Source organism: Squalius cephalus, assembly GCF_949319135.1.
Source record: "Squalius cephalus genome assembly, chromosome: 18".
Classification (NCBI taxonomy): domain Eukaryota; kingdom Metazoa; phylum Chordata; class Actinopteri; order Cypriniformes; family Leuciscidae; genus Squalius; species Squalius cephalus.
Genome location: NC_137139.1, coordinates 10,912,237 through 10,932,006, shown reverse-complemented (window position 1 = coordinate 10,932,006; position 19,770 = coordinate 10,912,237). Strand labels below are relative to the sequence as shown.

At 39.2% G+C, this 19,770-nt stretch overlaps 1 protein-coding gene across 3 annotated transcripts in view; it reads left to right on the top strand.

The window, feature by feature from the left end:
• The window catches only part of bltp3a (bridge-like lipid transfer protein family member 3A), a 52,802-nt gene extending 37,225 nt beyond the window's left edge, over positions 1 to 15,577 (top strand). For 2 of the 3 annotated variants that reach the window (XM_079848550.1, XM_079848549.1), the window contains exons 12-21: positions 2,009 to 2,159; positions 2,317 to 2,510; positions 4,322 to 5,604; positions 6,994 to 7,178; positions 7,266 to 7,411; positions 8,155 to 8,311; positions 9,234 to 9,499; positions 10,224 to 10,332; positions 10,431 to 10,516; positions 11,493 to 15,577. In XM_079848550.1, coding sequence (XP_079704676.1) covers positions 2,009 to 2,159; positions 2,317 to 2,510; positions 4,322 to 5,604; positions 6,994 to 7,178; positions 7,266 to 7,411; positions 8,155 to 8,311; positions 9,234 to 9,499; positions 10,224 to 10,332; positions 10,431 to 10,516; positions 11,493 to 11,603 — 2,688 coding nt within the window. In that variant the 3' untranslated portion in view covers positions 11,604 to 15,577. The remainder of the gene's footprint in view (positions 1 to 2,008; positions 2,160 to 2,316; positions 2,511 to 4,321; positions 5,605 to 6,993; positions 7,179 to 7,265; positions 7,412 to 8,154; positions 8,312 to 9,233; positions 9,500 to 10,223; positions 10,333 to 10,430; positions 10,517 to 11,492) is intronic. The other variant, XR_013818957.1, reaches the window with a different exon arrangement.
• The last annotated feature ends 4,193 nt before the right edge of the window (positions 15,578 to 19,770 follow it).

The window sequence follows — 19,770 nt, the reverse complement described above, 5'->3', positions numbered from 1 at the left end:
CGGCTATAACGAACAGGCTGCGATGTCAAGATTGCAATGCTTGAATATGTTGTGTGTGTGTGTGTGGCACGGGCGCGATCGAACAGTGGAAAAAACATACTCCGTCATGTTCATACAAGACATCATTCAAACTGCAGTGTTGCAAAACGTTTGAGGATATTTTGCAATATAAGTTTTTTAATATGTTTTGTGACAATTTGTTCTCAGAAGTTTCAAAGAGTTAGTAAAAGAGTAAAGAAAAAGTTAAAACATTTTTAAGTATCTATTTTTTATTAAATATTTATTTTGTATTAATACATAACCTCATTGTATTAATTTATAATGTAACATTATAGAGTGACATTGTGTCAATAATCGTCAAGCACAGGTGACTCCGTGTGGTGGGAGGGGGCCCCCAAATCAAATTCTGCTTAGGGCCCCCAAAAGGCTCGGGCCGGCACTGCTTACAACCCTACGTAGGTTTTAGCAGGAAGCAAGACTGGAATTACTGATGACTCGTTTCAGCAGTTCAGAATCGATTCTTTCTTTTAGGAGACCATAACTTTATTTGTTGTGGACTTTGTTTAAATCTTTGAAGACCTTTTACATTCTCAAACAGCTACATTACACACTACATGAAAGGTAATATTTGAAAAAGCATATTAGGGGCACTTTAAAGTTATATTTACAAATATAAAATTTAATTTCCAGGTTTAAATTAGATTTTGAATCTCAGATGTGGATAATGTGTGACTTGAACAACACTGTAGATGTCTAAGCATATTACAGCAAACCGTTTATCATAAAAGCCTGTAATTATGGGTACTTTTGTTCTATTATGCATAGCCTAGACTTACACTGAGACAGCTAAAAGAGGAAGTATGCATTTTGTTATTGCTTTTCCTTACCACAAGCTTGTTTACTCATGCTTTTTATGTGACACACAAGTCAGTTTCATCTAAATTAGTCTAGTCTTGCCAAAGAAACCTGCTTATGTCATCCCTTTTTCATCACAAGGAGAAAGCAGCCTGTGATATGTTGCCTATGTTATGCTTTGGTTAACTACGCTCATATCAAATTGAGTTCAAGTACAAAAAAGTTATTTGATCATTTTCATTGAGATTGGTATTTGTTAAATGAGAGTAGAGAACAATAGCCTCGACAAGACAATGTGAGACTTTAATTTTTAACATGATGCATCCTTAGGGCTTTTACATGTCATCAGTGCTGTCAGTTATGATATAATGCATGTTTTCTTGTGTTCACAGACACGGTTGTCTCAGTAGCTCAATAGAGACAGAAGTGTTTACTGTTAAAGCTATAACTCAAAATTGAGTTATCAAGAGTGAATAAACAGATAAAATGTGGGAATATAACAGCACTAGATAAATGTTACATTACATGCATGCATTTAGCGCTCACTAATTATATAAGTTATTCAACAGCTCGCTTTTGAAACTGAAATTGCCATTGCTAAATTTTCTGGCACAAACAAACCTGAGTTACACTATCGGTCAAAGGTTTGAGGTATTTAAGAATCTTTTTTTTTTTTTCCAGTTTGAAATATTCATACTTTAATTCAGCAAGGACACATTCAAGTGATCAAAAGTGACAGTGAAGACTTAAAAAAAAAAAAAATCTATAAATAAATGCTGTTATTTTGAAATTTCCATTCATCAAAAAGAATCCTGAAAAATATATATTTCAGAATTTCCATGAAGCAGCTCAACCGTTTTTAACATTGATAGGAATAAGAAATGTTTCTTGAGCATCAAATCATCATATCAGAATGATTTCTGAAGGATCATGTGACACTGAAAACTAGAGTAATGATGCTGAAAATTTCAAATAGAAAAGAGTTATTTTAAATTTTATTTTAAATAATATTTCACATTTTGGTCAAATAAATGCATTCTTGGTGAGCACAACAGCCAATGAAATTGCACAAGGAAAGATTATGAGGGAAAGGCAGGAAGCTGAAGTCCAAAGAATGTGAATGTTTGTTATTAAAGCCCATCTGTTTCTTTAGGTGTCCACCGGGGGCCGTCACAGCAAGAGAACGCAGTCCCTCCTCTCCTGCAACCGCAAATCCCTTCATCTACCGGAAAACACTCCTGCAATACACCTTCAGTTCACTGAATACTACTTCCCTGATAAGCCTGGACTTCCTGGTGTCTTAGGTAGGGTTTTTCACATTCATTGATTACTATTGTTAATGCATGTCATTTATATTTACAAACTCACATCCTTGTGGGACCCCAGTATGAAGTTTGATCTGTCCTGCTTGGAAAGAGTTACCATTTTTATGTTCCACCCATTGTCCCATTCTCTCTTTAGTGCCCTGCTCTAATCTTTATGCCCAGCTGAATGGTCTGCAGCTGTGTCTGGATGCTCCGAGCATCTTGTGGATGACTCTGTTTTCACGGGGTCTACACAGGACCCTAGATCAGGTCAAAGCCTTTTACCACCTCCAGGACAGCAGCAAGACAGACGAACACATCGATATCCGCCTGGATGCAACACAGCTGAAGGTAAACCATGAGATCTAACAGGCTTTAAAAGGAATGTCATGTATGGATCAGTATGGATCTTGTAAAAAAAGCTTTTGGTGCTAGACATTTGATCATCTGGTGTCATTTACACCTGAATGGTTTATAGTTCTGATCCCCTCCAATTATATAGACCTTATGCGTGCAGCCATCTTTCGAATTTTGTGTTTGAACTTCCGTTTTTTGCGTTAGCTCTGTATTTTTCTATGGCATCGCTGTCGAAGAGTAATTAGCTAGTGAAGGAGATTTACTTATTGTAGAGGAAATGAAATGTATCATGGGCATTGTAATGTTTGAAGTGGATGTCATAACAAAAATGTCAGTAGACCTGAAAGATTTTAAAACGAGTGATTCATTCATAAATCCATAAGATCTTACCTTCATGCTGTGGAAATAAAAAGCTAGACCGAACACTACAAGCGCAGCGCTGAAAAGGGACGGGGTTATATAGGTTCTATAGAGCTTAAACACCTGATTGGCTCCTGCATTCAAGAGATCAACAAACATGTTTGTGATTGGCTACATTTCTCAACGCTGCAAAAACATGTTGTAAATGAAAACATTTGACATTCTCCAGAGCGCAAACACAAATACACACTGGAGCGTTTACCAAATCCGTTTAGTCAATATTATATTAGTATAGTATCAACTGAGGGTGCTCTTGCTTTCGTTTGAGGGTGCTTAGCACCTTCTCGCACCCCCGTAGAACCAGGCCTGCCTGTGTATCTCACTCTTCTTCTTCTGAATCAGTTTTTGGTTCGAACACAATATGGCTGAATTAAACCGATATTTCCACTTGCCATTGTGCAGCGTTTACTACAGTTGACAGAGTGGGTCAGGTAGTCCGAAATGGTGTGAGTGAGTGGAGGTAGGGACCAATTAGCATAGTCCTGCGCATACTTAATGAAGCAAGGGTGTAGAGTTACATTCAAGCTATTTTAAGGCATGAAATTATTTTCACAGGAATTTCTTTTTTTTAAATATGCAGTGATTATCAAAGATGAGTTTTAGGGGTGTAATTGTTGACTACAGGGGGACTTTAAATCCCAATCTAAGAGTGGGTTGCACCAATAAGGTATTAAGCTTAAATCTAGATGCCCTTTCACACTGAGGTTGTGAATCGCCTCAGTGTGAATCGCCGACGAACGGCACTTTCACAATGAAGGTGAAACGATTGATTGCGTTCTGCTAATTCACGCCTGCACGATAGGTGGTTCTGACCGAGAATACATTTTTCCTCATGTATGGGATGTGTATGTTGTGCGGTGAGACATAACTTGAAACTATTTCAAGGAAATCTGTTTAAATGTGTTTTTAAAGGGGAAGCACATCTCCGTAGCCTGGAGTCGGTTCACTCTCTTCCTATGTTGCTTGATCAGACCTTTATTTTAACAGTCTTTCTACATAGCAGTTTATAAAGACAGTTGACAAGTTTATTTCCTTCATAGGCAAGAGCTACTAATGTCAGAGAGAGAGAGTTTCTGGTGATCAAAAAAAAGGAAATGGAATATTAACATTGTTGCTGTTTAATTACAATGGCGAATCCATCATGGTGGAGAAAATTAATCATAAATTTTAATCACAGGTTAGAATTGTAATCCTTGATTTGTTAATCTGTGTTTTAAATTAAGTGGTGCAACACAACTCGATTTAAATAAAACCCAGATCAACAAATCCTTGATTTAGCATTAAACTTAATTCAATCATTTTCGGTGCAACCCACCCTTACTCTCTTTGTGCTTTTAATAACATTTTGCAAGTGTTTTGGCTGAAACTTATTTTGTTTTCTTCAGCTGGTCATTCCTCTGGAATCCTCCATTATGGATCACCCAGACCGCCCTCAGTCATTGAGCATCAGTCTTCCTCAAATCGTCCTCAGCAACACGCGTCACTCTCCTCACGGTTCCCGTTCGGACCTCAACAGCACCTACGACAGCTTCTCCGCCTGTCCTTTCTTCCATCCCACGGCTTGCCAATCATTCCCTCGGGATCAGAGCCTCCTACATCCCCTGCCATCAGCATTCCTTCAACGCTTTCTGGAAGACAAGTCCCTGTCGTTAGAGCACAAACGTCCCTCTCGCTCGCAGGACGTCTGGTCTGTCAGTCTGTCCCGAGTGACTCTAGGCTTTGATGGGGCTCGTCGAGGGCTCAGAGGGAAAACCCTTCCCTTTGTGGAGCCCTTTGCCATGTCTTTGTGGTTGTGCCGCCCTTCTGCCTTCAAAAAAGATTCTCATTGTTCGAGTATAGATGGCGATTCAAAATCCCCCACCGGTTCTAGCAAACATCCTCTCCTTGACTCACCACAGCATGTAAATGACATTATATCTGATAAATTCGACCAGACCAAGGATCTAGTCAACTATCCTTTGGCCTCCATCCATATCTTAGCCCAGTCGATCACTCCAGTTAAAATGTGGCTCAACCACTACCAATTTGTAGCCCTTTTGCGGATGAAGGACTACCTTGCCCGACTTGCTGGAGATTTGACCAAGGACTTCCAGGGTTTGGGACAATCCACACATAAACCTTCAGATCCTCCTTCGGTTTGTGTCTCCGTGCTGATGGAGGCGATAGAGCTTGCTCTACTTCTTCCTCCTGCAACGTGCGAGCCAGAAGAAGCCCATTCCCCAGTGGAAACGGACACTCCCAGCTTGACAGACTCTGATCTCTCGCCATCGCACCATGCTGGTGAGCCTGGCCTGCTGGAGGACAGTGGGACACGAGGGAACGAGGAACAAGAAGATGATGCCGAGCAGGAGGGTTCGGTGGAGGAGGCTTACGAAGCCATTGAAGAGGGAATCGATGGACAAACAGGGCAGGATGGTGATGCTCAAGCCGTTGTTCCTGCCATGTCTCCTCTGCTTTCTCCAGTGAATCCTGCAGTACTGTCCCGGCATAGCTCCACTTTCAGCTTGGAGGGGGAGCTATCCAGTGCCCTGAATGCCACCAGAGGGGTCACCAAAGATGCACTCAGTGCCTCCCTGGATCTCACCAAAGGGGCGCTGTCCATCACGAAAGATGCCTTCAGCCTCCTGAGCCGAGGATCTGGCATGACCAAACTCTTCACTCAAAACAAGTAAGACCTCTGAGCCATTTGCATTGTTGAGGTCTTGATCTTAGGATTGCACAGATACAGAAAAATTACAGCTGATACTGATAATAGTCCTGTACACAATTCACACTTTATCTCATTCAGCTGCTAATGAACTCTTTCCATAGCTAATTAAAGTAGTTGTAAATGCCATCTATTCTATCACTTGGCCATGGTTGATTCCATCTGAGATTATCTGATCTGATATGAGCCATTTAATTTGTGGTTAAGCTTGAAACAATGTATCTTATGTTCTCTGGCCATCTGTCCATCTTTTAGATGAGCTCACATGCAGTGCACACAGTACATAATTGAAAAGAGCTGATGCTGTTTGTGGCTGTTCTAGTGAATGCTTATATTTTAAGGAAGACACATTGGTCTGTATTTGAAAGTGTTTGGGCATTGTTACAGTAAATGTTCTCATTTGTTAGTATGTTATCAGTCTAAAATGGTCATTTGACCCAAAAATTAAAGCACTATTATCTTTACTCACTCTCATATTGGTACAAATCCATAAGACTTTCGGTCATCTTCGAAAAGTTTTCTATTTTTATTGTTTTTAGTTTACGAAACCTGTGAGATTTCTGTCTTCCGTTGAAACTATTTCACCAAAACTCTGATGCTTCAAAAAGTTCATAAAGACATTGTAAAAGTAATCCAAATGAATCAAGCAGTGTAATTTAAGTTTTCTAAAGAAATGCTTTATGATGAACAGGTTTAATTTAGGCTTTTATCCAAACGTGATGAACTCACATAATTTGAACACATCAAATATAAATAAAGACAACAGCAGCTCAAACGTGCTTGATTGAAGCGTAAGAACCAATAAGGTTTGTTCCATGCATCAGGAAAGTTCGACTGAGTTAATATTAAGTGTGTGCGATGCTCAGTGTTATATTTAAATAAAAGACTAAATTAAATTATTTGCAGATTCCACCTCTCTATTCATCTTGTTTACTTTATGTAGTTTTGGTTGTGTGGACTTTCAGTGGAGGGACAGAAATCTCACAGGTTTCTTTTAAAATGTCTTTGTTTGTCAAAGCCAAAAGCCTCGTGAGCAGCACTCCGACATGTAGGCCTAGCGCGGTTGCACTTCAGACGACCCGAGTTCGAGTCCCGGCTCATGGAACTTTCCCGATCCCGCCCCCCTCTCTCCCTCACACTCCACTTCCTGACATTTCTCTTTACTGTCCCATCTCAATAAAGGCAAAAGCGGCAAAAATAAATCTAAAAAAAATATTTGTTTGTGTTTCGAAAATAAACGAAAGTCTTATGGGTTTGGAACGACATGAGGGTGAGTAAATCATGACAGCATTGTTCTACTTTTCCATGAATTAACCTTTTAACATGTTTAACATGACATGGCTTCTGTAGGGAGCAAAGCTCACGGCCAGAGGATTCCAGTCCCTCCATCATGGGGAACCTGCGGCTTCACTCCATGAAACAGTCGCCTTCCCAGAATTCCTATGACAGTGCCATTTTAGAGGGTAGTCTAGCGGACGATGGCTTATCCATTGACAGTGACATCAGTGAAAACTATGTCATCCTAATGGACTCTGGTACTGAAGCACTTGTATTTTAAAAGCTATAACAATTATATCTGTCAGTGTCTTTAATTGATGTATATTTGTGTTGTTGTGATTCAGAGTCTGGTGTGGAGTCTTTGCGTCCTAATGGGACAGGTGTCCTCTCGGGAAGCTGTGTGAGTCCCGCTCCAGGAACAGAAGGTGGGTCATCGGCAGACCTCAGCAGCTCTCTGTCCCAGAGCATTGAAGACATTGCCCAAGATATGGTGAGTTGTATCTAGTGTAATGACATCTAGATGCCTAAACACCTGCCACTTGTCCACTGCATGGAAGATGTCCACTTTAATGCAGTTCTTGTGGTCTAAAAGTCTGAAAAACAGCAAGGTACTATGTTTTATTTATACTTTTATAACTCATTTAATATTTACCAGTCAGACAGCAGCCTTCTAACAATCTGCATCCTTAGAAATGCTTTGAATGACTCAGAACGTCAGTGGAGAAACGCACATAGTTCGTCATAACATCGTAATGTACATCACACACGCTATATTGCTAAATGTACCCGATTTTTCATATCAGCAGAAAAAAAATACCGGGATAACCTGGCTTCTCTTGAGACTCCCCTGCTTCAGAGCGCTCATAGTTAATGATGTGCTAAAGCCCGCCGGCACGTTGATCTGATTGGTTACAAAGTGGTTTGTGACGTCAGAAACACCAGCGATTTCAAACCGCGTTTTTGAGACTGTCTTTGGTTCACTGCAGTTTTAAGGAGAAAATACTCAGCAATGGTGTCGACTTATGAATTAGTACATGGTTTGTCTTGAAGCATATTAAAACACCACATAGACAAACAACATTAAAAGCTGGATTTTCACTATATTTAAGCATATTGTACTAAATTGTGCTGGTTTAAAGTCGACATAAAACAGAAGTTGCGATAGTCTTTTCTTTCCTTACTCTTAGTTGGTTGCGTGACTGATGTTTGATGAACGCTCTGCTTTTATTTCAGGTGTCTGTGTTAGTTGTGTGTCTGAGTCGAATGGAGTGCCTGTCGGAGATGCGCGGTGAAGATATCGTGGTGGCGCTTGAAGCCCAGGAGCTTGTGCCTAAACAACAAGGCAACCACAAACTCACAGACCTGCTGGCAGGACCGACACTGACGCAGGGTTAGGATGCTAAATGTGTCCAGAATTGTGATTGCAGAAGAATTGTCAGGATGTAATTTAGGCTGTGTTTACACTTCAAGGCATAACACACACGTCCTCTCTTTTTGACAATCTTTTTTTTTTTGTCTCGCCTTTTTACATTAACTTAAGATAATTCTGAGTTTGCATTTATCTCCCGCCCAAACATTTCAAGGATTCCATTGGTAATCACTTTCACTAGCGCCACGATTGACCCTCGGCGTTTGAATGCGCTTGTGCTAATTCAGCTTTTCAGAAGTCGACAAAAGTACATGCGATTGCAGTTACGATATACTGTATGTGAAATGGACAAACAAAAGATGCTTTCAGTTTCTGTGGGAGCGTTTACAGGCCCATCCAACCCGATCTCATGAGAAAACGTAACTATTTTACGGCAAAAAGTAAGCATGAAGGTCCACACCTAAATCTAATCGTCAGTGGAATGTAAGCAGATCGTACGGAAACATATGAATGAGTTCAAATTTCTTACTAAATAGAGCCACTAATTCACCAAAAAGAAAAATAGTTATGAATTGCCATTAGAGTTAAGAAAAGCGATTCCTATTCGCAAATGTGTTGCTCGCACTATTGCACACTGTTAAGGCACAGATCAGGCGATACACACATGCTACTCGTAGTACGTCTCTTTTCACTCCCTGGTTATGAAGTCTGTATTCCAGTAATCTGTATAAACCACTAATTATTCACAACACACAGGGTACCATATATTTATCTTGGCAGCAACCCATTATAATTGCCTCTCTCGCTCTTTATTTCTATGGTAACTGATTCTCAATCTGCTGTGAACATCATGTTTTTTTAGATATACATGCAGTGTGATACTCATTCCAGATTTACCACAACATCCTCTCAGAACATCTTCACTCTCTCTCTGTCGCCACAGCTGCTGCTTCCTCTCCTCTGTCTCCGGGCCCCCGCTCTCTCTCCCGCCCCCCCGCAGCGGCCCTCAGGCTAGAGATGGGCCCGCGTGCCGCCAGACACTCGCCTCTCTCCGAGAGCGTGGGGTTCATGGAGATGTGCTTGACAGGGTGCAGAGCAGAGCTCCTGGCTTCTACCTTAAACACACTAGGACCCTTCCTGGAGGACGAGCTCAGCGCAGACCCCCAGCCAATGAGACTGTGGTTACGGGACACTGCTATTACACTAAAGGTGAGAACGAGGGTCAAATAATGGCCACATCTCTCATCATCTCCAGCTAATGGAAGATTAGGGATTCCCTTATAGATTATCTGTTATGTGCTTAGTTGTTTACTGTACAAGCTACAGCATCGGAGTATAATAAGACAGGACTAAGGTAATGAAAGACATTGTATGATGTTTTCTGTTCTGTTTTTTAGAGTCCAGCATCTCTTAAATTCCCCTGTAATTTTATCTCTTGAAACTCATCTTTGATCACCAAAATGACATATTTAAACGTTTTTTCCTGTGAAAAAAAAAAATCTTCATCCCTTAAAATATCTTGAATCACCACAGACCCTTGCCTCATTTAGTCAGCATGAAACAGAAGTTGCGATAGTTTTTTCTTTCCTATTGTGACGTATATCCAAGTGAAACGGCTTCTCGAACAAGAACAATTGTAGGGCGAAGCTTGATTTTGTTCAAGGGGAATTGATTGGATGGTTGTGGTTTGCTATTGGTGGATCTCGTGTGAGTGACAGGTCGCCCCGCCCTCATGACAGTAAGACATGACGAAGGCACATAAATAAATAAAAAGATGTCAATGGATAAATCGCTTAAAATAATAAATACTGCAATATTTAAACTTTAATAACCTTGAGTTTAATTTTTGTATTTGCTCCATCATAGTATATCAACTTACACCAAAACGCCAACTAATTAAATGTTCTCTGTTTTCTCTCTCTCACTCTGTCAGGACGATAATCCTCGTGTCTTCCCGACTGCTCCTCAACCAGTTCCTGTGCTCTTCTCTCTGGACGGCATTGCGCTGGAGCGTTTGGATGATGGCATCCTCCGCTTGAGACGTGAGTCCCTCGGGTTCGGGTTACTGCAGCTGCTCAGATGTTGAGGATGTTCCTGTTGAACTAACGTTTGCCTCCTCTGTTTCACTCTCACGCATCAGCTGCACAGAGCCAATCAGGGATCGAGACAGAAGTGGACCAAGAGAGAGCTGACCAATCCTGCTTCAGAGCTGAGGAGAACAACAAGGTATGGTATATTAGGAGAGTAATATGCAGTGTAACACTGTATTTACTGTATTTGGCCTGTTTGAGTTCTGTTTAAGATATTAGAACATATGCCTATTCATTGTAATTTTCAAATCTCATTTGTGCTCATATTCAATTCAGATATGGCATATATAGATGCATAAGGCTGGACATGGCAGAATCAAGGGCATCAAATCTAACGTAATGCATCTTGATGCACAATATTTGAAATAAACAGTGCAAATGAGTTTTGTACGGAAGCCCATTTCTGCCATGTAAGTAAAAAATCACAATTGTGATATAAAAATCATTAATATGAAGAAGTCAAAATTGAGATAAAACGTTAAAAGTTGAGGTGACTCAATTGAAAATTTTGGGATACTAAGACAAATCCATACTATCTTTTAATTTTGACTCCTATCAACTGTCATAATTGACCTGGATAATTGTCAATTTTGACGTCATAATTAATTTTGTGAATTTCAACTTCATTTTGACTTTGTCAGAATCTCTAGTTTTTTATTATATTTCAACTGTCATAATTATGACTTAGTATCTCAATTTCGACTTTTTATGTTGTAATTATGACTTTTTACCAAAGCATGATTTTTTTTTTTTTTTTACTAATCTGGCAAAAATGGACTTTCATAATTTTGAGGGCAAATACTGAGTTCTTTTTTGGAGGAATCAAAATCAAAATCAAAATTCAGAGTGATAGAGTGATTGTAATTTTCCAGTGCTTGGCTATGATTCCTTTCGAGAACGAGAAGACTCGAACGTCAACCTTGGCATTATTATTCATGGATGAAGGTGTATTGTTGCAAGTTCAACTTCTCTCTAAAATTGTCTATTTTTAGTATGTTTGTCTGTTTCAAAGGAATGTTTTTGTGCTTCAACTGATCATAATTGATATAATTTGTTATTTAATATTTAGTTCAGGATAGGTGTAATATGTATGTGTTTCTCCGTTGGTACAGTCTCTGGAGTCCAAACTCACTGACGTCCAGTCGGCTCTGGAGAAAGCTCTGTCGGACCGAGAGCGCCTGCTACAGGAAGTCAGGAAACACAACCCCTCATTCACCTTATGATGTACAAAGGGAAAGAAACCACAGACTTTAGTCCAAATGAGGCACAAGCTAACATGTCTTGTAGATAAACCAGAAGAACAAGACCTTTGCCTTTTCTGACTCAAAGTTCTCATCCATCCCTTTCTCGAACATCTGAGTGTAAGACCAGACAGTTCAGTCTCTGTGAGCGTCCTCCACCCAGTCTTCCTGTACAGCGACTTTTCTCTCTTTGTGACTGAACTACATCGGCTCATCGAGTTTCCAGTTGGAGGAGGACTGAAGTGAAACTCTTTCGCTGCCGCAGACCCTCTTTACCGCACAATAGATCATCTCTTCACTTCTGGTCAGCATGCTTCTTGCACATTCGTCTTTTTTGATTTCATGACTAGAATATGTAAAGCTTTTAGATTTTATAGACACGTCCGAGTGTTGTTTGGTACCAAGGCTTTGTAGTGCTGGTATACAAGCTCTGTTCCCAAACCTAGTGAGCAGCCTTCATAGACAGGGCTGGGTTGACATTATCAAAAAAAAATTTTTATCACTCTTGGTTTTCATTTTGACCCTGTTAACACCTAGTAGACGAGGGCTACACATTCCTGTTTACACCTGGTGTTTTAATCCGTCTCTTTTGTCCACTTTCAACCACTTCTGTCCTGATTTCTTCGAGGGGAGGGTCTATGGGCGGGGAAATGTATGTTTTTTTCAGATCTTTCGATCTAATGGATGAAATAAGCTCTCGCAAATAACATATAAACGCGACCGGAGACGACAGAAAAACATTTTTAGTTTCTGCTCTGAACCGCAAGACCAGCCGAGCGCTGTGAGTGTGTGTTATAAATCAGCAATGGTGAGAGAACATTGTGCTTGGTACATTTTTCATCTTCAAAACAAACTTCTTCAGCCAACAAAGTTTAAATCCCGTCTGGCTAGAGAGTTTCCCATAATGTTACTCATCAGGTCAGTATGTGGAGAGAAGTTGGTCTTTTGTGGCTGTTTGAACACATTCGTCCACATGAGCATTTACACTACGAAAAGCAATCCGGACGAATGTGTTTTCAACTACCTCTGGAAGTGGTGGAAAGTGGACAAGCTCAAAGCGTTTTAGACTCGTTCACACCTGTATTTAGCGTCGTCCACTTCATCTGATCGACTGAAACGCATCTTTATACCAGGTGTAAGCAGGGCCACTGTAAATTTTTGGGATTGACAACAAATTTACTTTCAGGTGTGAGTCTTGAACTCTACCATTCACAGAGCAACTTACAGTAGCCTCTAATTAAAAATTGATCTAATAACTGTCTTACATCATTATATCTACAAAATTAACAGCAATTGAATATGGAATTTGAATTCTTTGAGAAAAGGAATGTATTTATATATATATAAACGAATCAATATAGAATTGAATCAAATCTGAATTGGAATTTAATCGATTCGTGGAATCTGTCAATACCCAGCCCTAATAAACACAATATCAAGACATAGTAGACGTGTTGTTAATACAAAAGGTACTCCACAAATGATGCTGCGCTCAAAAATAATAAATCAAAAGTCAAATCGGTCACTTATGAGGTTCCATGACTGTTAGGATGTTGTATTTGAAGGTTACTAGTAAGAGTAGACACGAAAGCAGCTTACTAGGTTTAGGGAACAGAGCTGTGGATTTGACTAGTGTACTGTATAGTACGTTTTTTATTAGCTGCTATTCATCTGAATCAGTGCGGTGTGTAGAGTTGAGCTGATGTGTGTGTGTGTTATTGATGAAAGGAGCTGAAACAAAAGCACTTTGACTTAAATGTTCACTGCTATACATCACCCTTTATCTGAGGTTTAATGTACAACAGATGGTACTTCTATTAACCAACACGTCCTCAGAGTCGTTGTATTGAGATGATGCCCATTTCCTCTAGTGTAAGATCTCACGTCTCATACTGATGAGCACAGATTGAAGTAGCATTAGTGCCAATGCTGGTGTTCATACGAGTTGCTGCACAGGGACTTTTGTGAAGTTGTGAAGTCACTTTTATTCAGTATTATTTTTGCTTGTGTCAATGTAACACATTCAGAGTGATCTAGATTTGTTACATTGTAAACTGGGTAATTATACCCAACATAGCGTGAAAGCAGCATTAATTATAAACATTAGTTTTGTTTAGTGTTTATGTTCGTAGTCTGTTACACTAAATAAGACATTTCACTAATCTGTAGAGTTAAAATATTAATGTTGATGCATACTTGAACCTCATTTGTATGAGGAGATGGTTTCTTGTGAAGTAGAGCAATGACATGGGCAATTTTTTGTTTTATATAAAAAATAATGGAAATAATTTAATATTTTTTATTGTTGAGCTAACCCCCTTTTAAAATGTTTAACTAGGAGTTGTGATAAAAGGATGATGTGAAACGTGTTTCTGTTTGATGTCCTGTACGTCATTTAAGTAAGTAAAAGTTATTTACTTTACAACTACAGCTTTTTGACACCTTGAAGTTGTGTATTGTAATGTTTAGGACTGTCACAAGGCTTATTTCCATGCTAAATCAGTATTTTGAGGCTGATAAATCTGGTGGGTTTATAGGAAACAGCTGGATGAATGTGACTCCTGTATGTCCTATCAACATCCTTCTGTCTTCAAACGTCTGGATTGATTTATCAGCAAGTGTACGGTTAGTTTCAAACGTTATTGAAAGTGCATTTTCTGTTTCTGTATCAACCTGTGATGGTTCGTGTCTGTGCTTCAGCTTTCAGTGAAATGTGTAGCATTTACATACACTAAACATTCTCTGTTAGTGTATTAAGATATGTCACGTCTTCCTAAAATCTTTGGAAAACTAACGGTTACAATTGTCTAAAAACTGTAAAGACATTTCCTGTAGATGGTAGTAATTGAAACATTATTCTTACGATCAAAAAACTTCATCCAGTGCATGCGAGGAAAAAATTTTTTTGGTGTTTTCTGCATGACTTTTACTTGAAATCTTTCACAAGTGCAACATCATCAAGGTCACAGACTGTTGAGTGAGGATTTTAATTTATACATTTTATTTAAGGGTCATTATTTTACTGTTGTAGACGAGTACTGCATATGTGATCAGAATGAGCATAATATGAGCATATGTTAAATATTTACCTGATTTTACTAATTGTATTGATTGTTTTAGCTGTGTAGTTGGTACTAAATGAACTTCTAATTCTGTGTGCAGTTAAATCAGATTATTTGTCCAGTACGACGAATGTTTTAAGTTTGAAGGTGTCAGACGGTGTGGTTGATCTTTTCTCAAGAGCAGGATGATTGGTCTCTTCATCAGTCTGGAGAGTGAAAGTAGTTCTAGTTAATGATTTGTGATATATTTGTAAGAAACAGAAATGCCCTTTAGATACACACTAATTTTACATTTCTCCTCTAGTTTCAGAAAAGATCTGAACAATGCCTCAAACTGTGCTCAGATTTGCCAAGATACCAAAGTCTGTAATCAAAAGTCAGAGATTTCAATATGAACTCAAATATTTCTCAGATTCACAAAATGATCCGAGCTGCCATCCATATATTGTCACTATTTCTCCAAAGGCATTTTTAGAGAAACATCTTGAGTATTTTTTTTTTTTTTTAAACAGTGCATACATATTCTTATCCAGAAGATGGCATGATATGTGATGTGTCTCTAAACTGAATGTTTTGGGCAGCAAACTCTGCTGGGATTATCAGGTGTACGGGAAGTGTTAAATTGTTGAATTGATTTGTCCTTGATTGTCTTGTTTTTGGTTAATTGAATGTCACATGTTCATCCCAGTAAATGCCCCGCTGACCCGCTGTAGATAAAACAATTATTTTGACCTCTGATCTATTCATTAAAGTAAGCTAATATCATTTCACATTTTACATCACCACCATTAAAGTCCTGGAACAAAACATTAAAACCAAACTGATATTTTGTTGGTTCTGTGAACCATAACTGTGTGAAAATGTCACCAATGATGATCAATAAAATGTTTCTTAAAGTTGAACTTTGTATATCTCCTGTCAGTTACTCTCTAATGATACACTTATTCAGCTGAGAACTGCATGACCAACATTTTATTTGTTCAGAACGAGTGTGTGTGACATTATGATATTAATGTTGAGTAACTATATTTTTATGTACACTATTGTCATATATATTGCCAGTCACTTTGCCCATCTCTGCTCCACCAACTAAAATAAGTGCAAATTAAGCCAAACCAGAATCAACCTTTCCGCATCCTTGCAAATCAAATCCTGCATTCAGAATCGCTTACCAGCATATTACCAGGCCTATTACTCTTTCTGCCATGTAATAATTTATGGTAAAAAAAAAAAAAAATTAGTACGACTTGTCAACCCGTTCTCATTCCCAGGGCGTCATATACTTACGCTTTTGTCACGTCCGTTGGCGTCTACTACCAACGCACATGCCACCCTTTAGCGTCAATATGAGACGCACAAAACTTTCCACTAACTCCAACGTAAACCCATCCGCGGTACTATTGGACGCCCAGGGCAACTTCGTCAGTCATCAACTCATTCCAATATAAACCGGATGATGGATAATGATATCTTTAATAAAAAATGTGCTTGATAATTCTACAAAACATTATGATAATGTTATGGACATTATTTTTTTTAATTATTTACCTTTTGTTGCAGAGAAATAAAGGAATTACTTCTCCACCTCGTATGTCACAGCAACCCACTCAGAAAAGCTTTTGCTGAAGCTATCAGCTGACATTTTGCCAGCCTTTTAGATATAAGACAAACATAGGAGAAAAGTCTAAGGAAAATAATATTTGTGTATGTGTAACTTACCATAAACACTAACTAATAAACATTGCATGCATCTTCATTAAGCTTGGCAAAATTGAAAACTCACTCTTCCGAAGCGCCCTGTTCTTTCATCAAGCATTTTGATGTACGCCTTAAAGGAGAACTCCGGTCAATTTTAACATTGAGCTAATTTTTTTGTACATTTGGAGTGCTGTCAATATAGAGAACAACGACAAAAATCAGTGTTGCCTACACCGTGTTATCCTCTTTTTAAAATTTGCACCCTGTTGACAAACGGGGCAAGTTTTAAACCTGCTTTTAGCCTCTTAACATCCTTGATGTGTCATTACAAGTGCACAGGTCATGTGAGTGATTCCTTCGGTGTGAACGCGGGTCAATCTGACTGCAGTAGATGTGAAAGATATGAATAAAAATTATGTTTATTCAGCCAGCGCACATACCTGTATTTACATCCTGTTTTCGGTCAAAGTCCAGAGTAATCGATTGTCGAGTTCACGCGCATTGGTTTAGTACCTAGGATCACGCGCCCGAACTCGATAATCGATTACTCTGGACTTCAACCGAAAACAGGATGTAAATACAGGTATGAGCGCTGGCTGAATAAACATCATTTTTATTCATAACTTTCACATCTACTGCAGTCAGATTGACCCGCGTTCACACCGAAGGAATCACTCACATGACCAGTGCACTTGTAATGACACATCAAGGATGTTAAGAGGCTAAAAGCAGGTATAAAACTTGCCCCGTTTAAGTAAACAGGGTGCAAATTTTAAAAAGAGGATAACACGGTGTAGGCAACACCGATTTTTGTCGTTGTTCTCTGTATTGACAGCACTCCAAATGTACAAAAAAATGAGCTCAATGTTAAAATTGACCGGAGTTCTCCTTTAAGTGATACACCTGGTGCGGCCATCTTAAGGTCATAGAAAGACTGAAAGACATCAGTGGTATACAGGGTGCAGAAATTCATGGTTCCAGGCCAGTATCCAGCACACTGGATGTCCTTAATAGTGGGGGACCATGTTAGGGAACAGTTGGTGCAACTCACAGCTGGCAATACAAGGTTGTAGCGGCCTGTAGGGAGTATTAATTCAAATGAATAAATTAAGTAATACTGTTCATTTACCTCAACAGAAGAAGGAAACAGGCCGTTGTTTCTAATTCCCTCTTTCTGATAAGTTTAAATGGTTATAGGAAAAGATTGCAAGAAGATGTTGCGGAAAACACATGATAATGCACTTGAAATGTAGGTACTGCCACCTTGTTGTGCTCGTGCATTACAACAAAATACCGCTTGGATGATACATTAACACACATACACCCACAGTGGAATTGGGCAAAACCTCTTGCATGATGAGTAATCATGAACAACAAGAAGGAAGGGAGGTCAGTGCGCATGTGTGGGCGTAGTGTGTGTGACAGAAGAGAAAGAGAGACAGAGCACCAGCTGTGTCGGTGTTGTGCAGAGTTTTCCGCACCTCGCGGGATGGTTGAATCATTTATCACCATTGATGAACCGCGCAAAGAATATTATATCGTTTTTAAACAGTACTTAGAATATACTCACGAGAAACCGTGATGTGCATGCAATTCTCAGCGGCAGTGCCGGCCCAAGCCTTTTGGGGGCCCTAAGCAGAATTTGATTTGGGGGCCCCCTCCCACCACGCGGAGTCACCTGTGCTTGACGATTATTGACACAAATGTCACGCTATAATGTTACATTATAAATTAATACAATGAGGTTATGTATTAATACAAAATAAATACTTAATAAAAAATAGATACTTAAATAAAAAGTTTTAACTTTTTCTTTACTCTTTTACTAACTCTTTGAAACTTCTGAAAACAAACTCACAAAACATATTAAATAAATTATTTGCAAAATATCCTCCAACGTTTTGCAACACTTTGCAGTTGAATGATGTCTTGTATGAACATGACGGAGTATGTTTTTATGTTTCCACTGTTCGATCGCGCCCGCGCCTCACACACACAACATATTCCAGCATTGCAATCTTGACATCACAGCCTGTTCATTATAGCCGTAATAAAATATAATAATAAAATAGTCAACCTAACATATAAAAATTACACTGCTCTGTTTAAATAGTCAGTAATACACTTCGTACATTCAGCGTAAGCACCTCTCCACTGTGATGTTTCCAAGCACATTTTTGCGTGTGTGAAGAGGATGATTTTTTCCGTCGATATTGGAATGTGAGTGAAGTACAAAGCCTATAATAAAGAATAGGTTACCATCCAAATATATCGCGAATGTTGAAACATTTGATTCTAATGAGAGAGATAGGCCTACGTGAGCCCAACGCCACTTACTTTCACTTTCGCTTTAAATTATTTCGTTTTGGCTTGTTTATAGTTATTTTTTATTCTTGTTCTGTTCTGAATATTATTCAAATTAAAGGATAAATCATTTATTTAAAGGGGGGGTGAAATGCTATTTCATGCATACTGAGTTTTTTACACTGTTAAAGAGTTGGATTCCCATGCTAAACATGGACAAAGTTTCAAAAATTAAATTGTACGTTTGAAGGAGTATTTCTGTGCCAAAAATTGTCCTTCCGGTTTGTCACAAGTTTCGGAAAGTTTTTTTTGAGTATGGGCATGTGTGACGTCAGATGTAGCGGAATTTCCTTATATGGGTCCTAAGGGCACTTCTCCGCGGGCGCGCGCGCACTCGTAGACAAGACAGAGAGAGAAGAGAGCGAAAGCAGTACGCCATCAAAGCGCTGTGCTCGGCTGAGGCTTTAGGGAAGTCAATGTCACCAAAGAAGTGGGTTTTTGGTTGCCAGGGCAAGACAACCCTGCACAGATTCCTAAGAACCCAGCGCTAAGGGACCAGTGGATGGAGTTTGTTTTTTCAGAGACTGTTTGTTTTTGTGCAAGACTGTTTGTTCCCTGCATTTCGACGATGATTGTTTTATAAACAAAGCCCAGATCGACGGATTTGCAGATCGTCTAATGCTTAAGGATCGAGCAGTCACAATGATAAAGGTTCGCGGTCGTGCGTTGGAACCGGGCGGTGAGTAAAATTGCTTCAAATGTCTCTCTGTGTGTTGTTAGCTCGGTGCGTTAGCACAGCTTTAGCACACCGCCCACACGGCCCGCCTCCAGACGCTCGTTTTTTTCCGGAAAGACTCGGTACAGCCTATCTTTCTTTTATAAATATAATAAAACTAAAGACTTTTTGGAGATATGAAGGATGCAATACTACTCTATAGGTACTCAAGATTAACAGGAGACTGAGTGAAAATGAGCATTTCACCCCACTTTTAAATGTAAATCATCAATCATTGATCAAATAAAACTTTTGTGATTATGGCTTAACATTACCGTGACTTTGCGCACGAATTGTCTATGCACGCGAG